General features: G+C 47.0%; 2 protein-coding genes across 2 annotated transcripts; one reads left to right on the forward strand and one right to left on the reverse strand.

The window, feature by feature from the left end:
• The first annotated feature begins 1,452 nt into the window (after positions 1-1,452).
• On the forward strand, positions 1,453-6,784 carry LOC102710694 (probable LRR receptor-like serine/threonine-protein kinase At1g63430). Its single transcript, XM_006653832.2, has 13 exons — positions 1,453-1,836; positions 2,309-2,447; positions 2,894-2,965; positions 3,049-3,192; positions 3,290-3,439; positions 3,853-3,960; positions 4,022-4,092; positions 4,786-5,034; positions 5,128-5,333; positions 5,400-5,532; positions 5,628-5,785; positions 5,902-6,123; positions 6,324-6,784. The coding sequence occupies exons 1-13, from the start codon at positions 1,734-1,736 to the stop codon at positions 6,567-6,569; spliced, it is 2,001 nt and encodes a 666-aa protein (XP_006653895.1). The 5' UTR covers positions 1,453-1,733; the 3' UTR covers positions 6,570-6,784.
• Positions 6,785-8,180: 1,396 nt separating this feature from the next.
• Positions 8,181-9,995, reverse strand: LOC102710977 (oxalate--CoA ligase). Its single transcript, XM_040523558.1, has one exon. The coding sequence runs from the start codon at positions 9,909-9,911 to the stop codon at positions 8,361-8,363; it is 1,551 nt and encodes a 516-aa protein (XP_040379492.1). The 5' UTR covers positions 9,912-9,995; the 3' UTR covers positions 8,181-8,360.
• Positions 9,996-10,425: the final 430 nt, after the last annotated feature.

A 10,425-nucleotide genomic window follows, 5' to 3' on the forward strand; every position in this document is an offset into this window, starting at 1 on the left:
TAGCCAAGACAAACTAATTACTGAAACTGCCGAGTTGTCTTCACTTCTCTGCAGCTATGGTCTCATCCTTATCCTTCCTCTGTTTACAAATTGACTAAAAAACATTCAGGCTGTACTACCATAGCATCACTGTGTAACACTAAATTATCTTTGGTTAACAATGCTTCAGTTAATATTATTCTTTTCTGTATTACCAGATAAAAAGCCTTTGTAGTTTGTAGTAGTAGGAGTTAACTAGTCACAAGTCACCGCACTGTAATTAAGAGAGAATCCAAGAATGCAGAAAAAATGAGGGACCACATGGACAAAAATAAGAGGGAGAGAGGAAGGACACATGGTTGAACGGTCAGAAACACAGTGCACAGTTCCGAAGAACCCTACTGAAGTTTCTCCAAAGAAAATAATTATAGGCAAAGGGAAGGTTTTCCAAACCACCCCTAAACCGTGCAGTATCTTTTAGGTTGGGTAACGGTAATACCACGATAACCTTATTAAACTTAAAATTATTTCATAAGGTAATTTAAATTTATTGCAAATTTCACACGTTTTTTATGGTTACCATAATCACCGGACATCCTACCCTGACGGTAGTGGAAACCTGAAAGGAAGTCTCTGAGACAGGGAGTTGTCTCACACCCTGCAAATAGAACATCAACAGATTAAAATAGTATTGCTAAAGACATTAGTGAGTGACCAGTCTTAAAGAAAAGGAAGATGCTCTCTAACACCTAATTTTTCTTTTGAGAGATGGTTAATCTCTAACAGTACCAAGGTCCTCTTTATTTAGGACTATACGTCGATTTGTAAGTTAAATACATAAGTCTAAACAAACAACCCGTTCTTTATTTGTTCTTTAAACCATAAGCAACTTTAAAGGTATCTTTGAGATTTTCTTTATTAGCATACTGCGTTGCAATGGGTTTTTATCAAAAATATCATTAGTCTGTTACGAATATTATTCTTTAGATTTCTCTTAATTACTGCATATATTTGTTAATGTAGGTCTATTTATTGTAATTTTTTCTGCCATTGAAAAATAGAGAGTCATTCAAAACGATTAACCTAGTCATTTTTCTCATTTAAAATTATTGAATTGGTGAGGTGCGTGGCAAATTCGTTGTCACCCAGTCACCAGCGTTAAAAATGTTTATACGAGTAAAGATAATTAAGTAAGGGGAGCATCCAACATTGAACGTAAGCCCCTTCTTAAGAAAAAAACAACATGAAAGCTTAAGCCAATAAATACAAGTTAAAACAAATAGGATCTATAATAGTTGTGCTAAGTAGTAAGTGGTGGGGGAAATTAATAAATTAAGTAGAAGTACTGAATTAACCTAATTAATTAATAGTGCTCGTGAATAACTTAATCGGCCACCGCCTCGCACCCTCGCCATTTTAATTCCTCGCACTAAATTAGCCCAACATTCTCCTCGCTTCTACCCTCGTCTACCTCTCTCTCTCTTTCTGCGTCGGCTTCCATTGCTAGTGCTCGGCTCCTCCTCCTCCTCTTTACTCAACTGCTCCCACTCCCACTCCCCCCAACCAACTCCACCTCCACGCTCCGCCTCCTCCCCCATTTGGTGCTGGTGCTGAGGGCGAAGCAAGCAGCGGCGAGACAGGGGAGCCGGGAGCGTGGTCATGGCGCCGTGAACTCGCGGTCGCGGCGATCTCTCTCTGTGGGTGGAGGAGAGTGTGTGTGTGCGGGGCAGTGTGCTCGAGCGAGCGGTTCGGAGATGGGGCATTGTGGCTGGGGCGGTGGTGGTTGCTTCGTTCTCCGGCTCCTCCTCGCCTTGCAGTGCGGGGCTGTGCTGTTCCAGTGCGGGGTTGCGAGTGACGGTGGGTGTTTGTCGCTTCCTTGCGCTGTGTTCAGTTCTTCCTCTTGACTTATTTTCCTTTTATTTTTTTTTCTTTCGTGGACGGATTTCGGTAGTTCTATTTTGAATTCGTTGTGCATTTCTAATTATGCACTTGAGCTGCCTGTGAATTCCGTTTCTGGGAGGCATTTTACTGCTTTTTTTTGTTACATTTTTTCGCCCAGTTTGAAATGTGTGTTCAGATTTTGATTCTGATCTCTCTGCTTCCAATTTTTCACTTGTTAAGCAGTGGACGGGACGGGAATTTTGGTATGTTCCGGCGAAATTTTGTGCTTAATACTCGAATTTCACCTCCATTTCTACGTGCATTTCTGATCTGTGACCAACGCTTTTCCTGTGTCTCGTACTCTCATTCTGTTCCTCCATGCTTCACTCTGTGCGAAATGTGCCGCTTTTTTTCCTGTCTCACACGCGTTTTGCTCCGCTCGTGCTAGTCTCGGCGCTCATCGCGTTCAAGCGCGCAATCATCGAGGACCCCAAGTCGGCGCTCGCGGACTGGAGCGATGCGGACGGGAACGCCTGCGACTGGCACGGGGTGATCTGCTCCTCGCCGCAGGGCTCCGTGATCTCCCTGTAAGAAACATCCCCTTTCGGTCAGCTGGATCTCAATAATGTTCTACCTACTGCTTTACTGGTTACTACTGTGGAGTACTTGCTAACCGGTAATATCAAATCCTGTTCAACTTTGCTGCGTACTTAAAGTGGGGAGGAAAAGGTGATTTATTAGGTTTATATCAGCGTGTACACGTTTGTAAGTGAAGACGTGTTTGATACTTAGCACTGCCACTAAATTATCTTTGGAGCTGTACATGCTGTATATCTTTGACATAGACACATATTGCATGTGCAAACAGCTGGAGATAATGGAGTGTGATGTGCCATTTAGATATGTAGTAGTTGGTATATTTGGTTTGCAAGGAAACGTCAACTAAAATCTGTATTTGGACAATCAGTCAAACTCTTTCTGAGATGGAATTGCTGGGCATGAGCCATGACTAGGATGATTCCGCACCTTGCAGGAAGCTGTCAAACTCATCGCTGAAGGGATTTATCGCGCCAGAACTTGGACAACTGAGCTTCTTGCAAGAGTTGTATGTTCTGTTTTATTGTGCTTTCAACTAGTTTGTGATAACCTATTACCTTCAAGGTTTCTGAAGGCCACTTTTTTGGGCAGGTATTTGGATCGCAACATGCTTTTTGGCACAATCCCAAAACAACTAGGCTCACTGAGGAACCTTAGGGTCTTGGATTTGGGTGTTAATAGGCTTACTGGCCCTATACCTCCTGAACTTGCTGGATTGAACAGCATAAGCGTAATGTAAGATGCCAATTGATTTGTTTGTATATTCATGATTTTCCTGTTGTTGTGCCTCTTTACTATCAAAACTAAGGCTGATTCCATTCATCTGCCGTAGAAACTTCCATTCCAATGGGTTGACTGGGAATATACCATCCGAGCTGGGCAAGCTTCAGAATCTTGTTCAGCTGAGGTTGGACCGGAATAGACTAAAAGGATCAATACCTGGAAGCAATGGTTCTGGTTTTTCTCCTACGGCCAATAGTGGGTTGGTGACTTGTGCTGACTCCTTTTATAATTGATGATCAAGATTGCAGATGCATTTTCCATATTAATCATACAAACCTGTCACATTATTCCCTTCAAATATGTGTGCTCTTGTATTCTATTTCTATATTTCTATATATTCATGTCACCAAAGCTATGATAACATGCTGACTGTATTTGTCTGTCCCTCTCTTCAAAATTTTCTCCTCAACCTAGTTTGGCAGTAAATTTTGGGGATGATAAAAAGGAAAGGACTAAGTAGCAACTTCTGATACTTATTTAATCTGTGCAGCAACTTCTTTAATATTTCCTTCTTCAAGACATCTGGCAGTGAGCCTGTGCAGAATCTATATTTGACCATGTTTCACTATTTGCTTGCTACTTATCTGATTTAGTTTCATTTTGCTCCATCAGATTCATGGCTCACAATGGGCTATGCCCTTCTCCTCGATTAAATGTTGGAGATTTCTCATACAACTTTCTTGTTGGAAAAATCCCACCGTGCTTGAAGTATCTTCCAAGGTACTATAAAGAGTGCTTGCTACTGCTTCAAAGTCCGTCCATTTACATGTCTTGTTTGCAGGTCAAGTTTCCAAGGGAACTGCTTACAGGATGAGTACTCTATCCGGCAGAGGGCTTTTCAAATTTGTATAAGTATGTATCTTGCCTTCTAGCATTGACAGGATTACTTCAGCATGTGTCCTTTATTGTGATTTCACGATGTACCTGCAAGTGACATTGTGATTAATACCTTACACTTGCAAAATTTGTCTGTGGAGTGAGTCTACCATCATTATGTTCATGATAGGCAGAATTTTGCCCTTCCTTTTATCTGCATTCAGTACAGCCCTTTACTACAGTTTCACTACTTTTTGAGCAGTCAACGGAAGACTGAGACAGCCCCCTTGATCATTGCATGTTCAACATGACATATTCAGATAATTGGAGGTGCTTCAGTACTCCATCTTTAAAAATTTTAAGAAAAAGATCACAAAACTTAAAGCCAAGAAGCCGGCTATTGAATTTAAGCTAAATCGGTAAGCTATTCCCAACATGGGGAACTGGCGCAAAACACCACTGAATTTTGCATACCAATTACATTGGTTGCATTTCTTTACTCTTTTTTTTTTTAAATGGGATAAGACCCAGCCTCTACATCCACCGGATGTACACAACCACTGGTGGGACATCCGAGTTTTTGCGATCACTTAGGAATTAGAATTGAACCCGGGTGAGCTGTGTGCACGATGGCTATTTTAGCCAACTGAGCAATGCCCAGTTCACACATTTCTTTACTATCTGAGTACCACTCTACTGATATTGACTGAATCCACCCATTTGTCTTAGGTGGTTCTGCGGCTGGCCAGCGAGGTGGCGTCAAGGGATTCAAGCATCCCACTTCTGACCATAAACATGAAAGATCGCCACAACCAACATGGCTTCTTGTTTTAGAAATTTCAACTGGTGTTCTTCTGCTTGTTTTTGTAATCACTGGTGCAATTACTGCTTCCAGAAGCTGCAAGCTAAAGCCATCGATAAAAATATCCTCGTGGAATAGATCAAAAAGTTGGAGTGATGAAATAACAGTATTGATTGGTTAGTGTTAAGTTTATTGTGGAACAAGAGCGTTCATAAATTGATCATTGTGCTTTCCAAATACTGTGTTTAATGTCATAATGCTCTCACCAGATTCTGATGTGCTGAAAAGTCTTCCAAAGTTAAGCCGTCAGGAGCTTGAAGTAGCTTGTGAGGATTTTAGCAACATTATTGGTTCATCTCCTGAGACTGTAGTATACAAAGGAACCATGAAGGATGGACCTGAGGTTTCTGTCATATCACTATGTGCTTTTGAAGGTCATTGGACTAGCCACCATGAACTGTTTTACCAAAACAAGGTATGCTTTGCAAAATTCTGGTGTGAGAACAGTATTTTGTCCCAAATTAATGGTCTTGCATTTTAGGTTATTGACCTGGCAAGGTTGAATCATGAGAACATAGCGAAATTTCTTGGCTATTGCAGAGAAAGTGATCCATTTTCCAGGATGCTAGTATTTGAATATGCATCCAACGGAACCCTTTTTGAGCACCTACATTGTAAGTATCTCTTTATTTTCTGATGATTCTGTGATGCATAATCATTCCATATTTCATGTGTAGATGTGCAGTTTTTGATTTTCTGATGTTGTCAGATGGAGAAGGAGCCCAGTTATCTTGGCTTAGACGAATGAAAATAGCCATTGGCATCGCGCAGGGTCTAAGATATTTGCATACTGAGCTGCAGCCTCCATTTGCTATCTCTGAGCTCAATTCCAACTCTGTATATGTTACAGAAGATTTTACTCCTAAGGTAGGGTACATGATTTTTTTTTCCTTCAGAGATAGCCTTGTCTGTTCACCCTTATCGAGTGCAATACTTTCCAACCTGGTGAGAGAAACACATTTATTTTCTGTTTTTGTTTTCAGCTGGTTGATTTTGAATGCTGGAAAATGATGTTCACCAAACATAAACATGAGAAGGCTCCTGGTCGCATCAGCAACAAATCCTCTTTCCCTGGCAACTTGGATTCTTCAGAGGACAAACAAGCGGATATCCAAGCGAATACGTTTGCATTTGGAGTCATTTTACTGGAGATCATCAGCGGACGGCTTCCTTATTGCAAGGACAAGGGCTATTTGATTGACTGGGTGAGACATTTCTAAAATATTTTTGCAAATTGAGTCTAAAGTCTGCTCCAGAGCCTAGTTCCACCAGACTCAGAATGGTTTAAAAGAAAACATCTGGTTCAGAAGTACAGTTATAAACAGGAGCCTGCAGTCTGGAATATTATTTTCATTGAATATTTGCACCGCTCATTCTGATTATGCAGTCTCTACATTTTCTACAGGCCATCAAGTATCTGCAGCAGCCAGAGGAGATCGGTAAGCTTGTCGATCCTGAGCTGACCAATGTCAGAACAGAGGACCTCGCGGTGATCTGCAGCGTGGTAAGTCGCTGCATCGACCCTGACCCATCCAAGAGACCGTCGATGCAGATCATCACAGGAGTGCTGGAGAATGGGATCGACCTGTCGGCGGCCGCCATCCTGAAGGAATCCTCACTAGCATGGGCCGAGCTCGCCCTGGCGTTGTAGCATACCGTTCTTACCACTGTAAATTCGTCGTCACATCGCACACACTAATATTGATCTGATCATGGCCATCGCATGCTCGGAATATACAGAAAGCTGAGACGCACGAGCAGGCAGGCACCAGCTCAGTTTGGCCGTGATACTGTACTGACTGTTTTGACGCTCATAATGCTGTACGGTTTACAGTTGTTTGCCGGCGTCGCGCTGCAGGTGTCTCTGCAATGCCCCACCGGTCAGAAATTAGATGAAACGTGTGTTGCACAGTTGCACGCTTGCACGCAGCACACAGTCCGCAATTGGGCTGGATTGTTGGAATCGGCATGGTTTTTTCATCCAAATATTGGGTCAGGTTTCTGTTTTGCGTTTCCTCCAACTTGGCATGCTGCTATCCTGATGCATCCACAGAGATTTCTCCAGGCAAACGCGAGTCAGAGATAGGGCAAGGTGCAGGGGCGAGCACGCGTCCGGCTCCATGGATACAGGAGGTGAGCCGGCGCCAGCCAAGGAAGGGCTCGCCTCGCGAGCGCCGAGCGATCCCGTGGTTTTGGAACCTGCACGGGTCGAACTCCATCGGGATCTCCTCGTCTCGGTCATCTCCTGACCGTGGCACCGTGCCACCGTGGCCAGTGTGGGCTCCGTGGGCTGTGGCTGCAATTCTCTACAGGGATTGCGTTGCGAGATCGTTGTTTTGTGGCGCGGGCGTCGGGAGTTCTTTTTTTGATCTAGAACCTTTTTAATACTTATATTTAAAAACAATTTTTCATAAACTTATTTTCTCTATTTTAGATTATAATATGTTTTAGTTTTTCTCTGTATTCATATGAATACCAACAAATCTGAATATGTATAACATATATTTTGGTTCATTAATAAATTTAGAAAAACTAGAACGTTTTATAAGCTAACATAAACAGAGAGAGTATTTTTAAATATAAACTGTTTGATCATGGGCCACCCTATTCCATTTAACATGGTAGAATAACAATAAGATGGAGTGACTTTGTTTTTTGCCACTTCGATTTAGTGGTTTAGCTGGCGTTGCCAAATAGATAAATTTTATAAATAAGTTTTAAGTATATTGGTTTATTTTTTGATATATATATCGAAAAGATTTACAAAATAATAAATAAATTCGGGCGCGGCGCCGGGCACCCACCACTTCCTTATGTGGGGCACCACGTTGGGGCCTGCGTCCATCCATCGTTTCTTAATCCGGCAAGCCGACGATCGTTGGATCGTTGATTGATTGATGAGTTTTGTGGCTTTGAGGAAACGTCGCCGTCGCCACCGGCCAGCATGGCGCCGGAGGCGCGGCACGTCATCGCTGACGAAATTTTGTTCCAAGAAAGGCAGAAACGGCTCGGCGGTAAGATCATTTTGACGTGGAAATGCTTGTCGTTTCCCCGTCGCATCCCAACAAACTGAACCACCAAATCGGCGCAACTGGGTCTGGCCTGGGCGGTATCCAATCCACCACTGCGTTCCAGAATATGCCACGGGGCCGCGTTTTCCTCTCGACCGGTAAATAAAAGTGGGCGATTCCTGTGCAGTCGTACGCGCGAGAACACGAGCAGCATGCAGCTGTACGAGTGGTTGACGAATCAATAATCAACACGCACGAGAGAGGACGGGAAAACGAAATTTTATTGCTCGTTACTTTTTGTCAGCATGAACCAACCCAATGCACGCTTGCTAGCTAAGTAATGAAGCAACAAAATTCTTGTGCTAGGTGCATACAATACGATACAACGGTTGGTGGTCGCATGCACATGCACGGGGAGAGGCGAGATCAGATCACGCCTTGGCCGGCAGCACGACGAAGTGCTGAGCAACGATGCGGCGTTGGATCTTGCCGGTGGCCGTCTTGGGCAGCTCGTCGGCGATGTACACCTTCTTGGGCACCTTGAACGCCGCCAGGTTCCTCCGGCAGTAGGACACCACCTCCTCCTCGCTGAGCGACACGCCGTCCCGCGGGATCACGGCGCAGTTGATCTCCTCGCCGTACTTGGCGTCGGGCACGCCGAACGCCACGGCCTGCGCGATGGCCGGGTGGCCGAGCAGCACAGAGTCCACCTCGATGGGGGAGATCTTCTCGCCGCCGCGGTTGATAAGCTCCTTGATGCGCCCGACGAGGCGGAGGTAGCCCTCCTCGTCGACGACGCCGATGTCGCCGGTGTGGAACCACCCGAACCGGAACGCCGCCTCGTTCGCCTCCGGGTTCCCCTTGTACCCGCTCGTCACGTTGGCGCCGCGCACGCACACCTCGCCGCTCTTGCCGGCTTCCACATGGCGCCCCTCCTCGTCCAGGATCGCCATCTCCTGCCCCACTGGGCGACCCACCGACCCGGCCTTCCGCGGCCCGTCCTGCGGCAGCGGGTTCGACGTCATCAGGTGCGACGCCTCCGTCATCGCGTACGCCTCCACCACCGGCGCACCGAACGCCGCCTCCAGCTTCTCCATGATCACCGGCGCCAGGGACGCGCTGCAGCTGCGGATGAACCGGAGCGCCGGGTACTCGGCCTCCGGCTTGGACGTGTGCCGGTCGATGATGATCTGGTGGATCGTCGGCACCGCCGTGTACCACGTCGCGCCAGCCGCCCGCATGTCGGTCCAGAAGGTGGACCCCGAGAAGCGCCCCGCCGCCGGGAGCGTCACGGACGCGCCCGACGCCAGGGAGGCGAGCAGGCCGCAGAGGAGGCCGTGGACGTGGAAGAGCGGGAGCACGATCACCGTCGCGTCCGTCTCGGTGAGGCGATACACGCTGCGGATGTTCTGGACGGACGCCGCCAGGTTGCGCTGCGAGAGCGGCACGCCCTTGGGCCGGCTCGTCGTGCCGGAGGTGTGCAGGAACAGCGCCACGTCGGACGGCTCGTTCGCGAAGCCCGGATGGTCCTGGACCGCGCCGGAGCTGGGGAAGGCGGAGAGGTGTACCTGACCAGCCGCGTCCTTGAGGGCGGTGGTGTGGGTGAGACCCAGCTTGGAAGCAGCCGCCTGCGCGGCGACGTTGCCCTCGGCGTTGGTGATGAGGAGACGCGCCCCGGAGTCGGAGAGGTAGAACTCGAACTCCTCCTGCGTGTACGCCGGGTTCAGCGGCGCCGCCACCGCGCGCGCCCGGATCACCGCCAAGAACATGATCACCAGCTCGACGGTGTTGGGGAACGCGAGCGCAACGACGTGTCCGGGGAGCACTCCGGCATCAGCAGCCAGCCTTGCGGCCGCGGCGTCGACGAGCGCATCGAGCGCCGCGTGCGACAGCTCAAGCTTGCCCGGGACGGCGATGGCGCGGCGAGACGGGAAGCTGGCCACAGCCGCCTTGAGCAGCGTGGTCAGAGTCGGGGTCTCCATTGGTCGGTTCACCGAGGTCCCGTGCGTTCGTTCGTGCGTGCGTGTGGAGAACGTGTCGTGTGTTTGGCGCCTCGCAAACCGTTGGCCCCGAGAGTTTATATAGCCGCGGAAAGCAGAGGAGACGAGGCTCTGCTTCGTCAGCCACCGATTCACGGTCACGGGCCTACTGCTTGCGAGTGCTCTCTGATAGTGAGATTTGCTGGGGGTCACGACCAAAATCAAGGCTTGTTTGTTTCCTTCTCTAAGAAAAATAAACCATACATTCGCAAATAAGAATAATTCATAAATAAATCTTTTATATATGTGTTCTTAGTTATCTAAAAACTAAATTTATTATTGAAAATTTAAATTTTAACTATAAACGTAACATGGGCTGCAGATCTGGATGTTTCGCTTTGCTTAGCTTGAGCCTCCAAGGACCAGGTGTGCGTGTTGACGCGAGGAGAAATAAATCGGTGCACGTGTAAGCATGCCTTGATTTGCTGGGTCGCAATACGATACAGTTAAACAGTAT

Source organism: Oryza brachyantha, chromosome 4 (genome assembly GCF_000231095.2).
Source record: "Oryza brachyantha chromosome 4, ObraRS2, whole genome shotgun sequence".
NCBI classification, from domain to species: domain Eukaryota; kingdom Viridiplantae; phylum Streptophyta; class Magnoliopsida; order Poales; family Poaceae; genus Oryza; species Oryza brachyantha.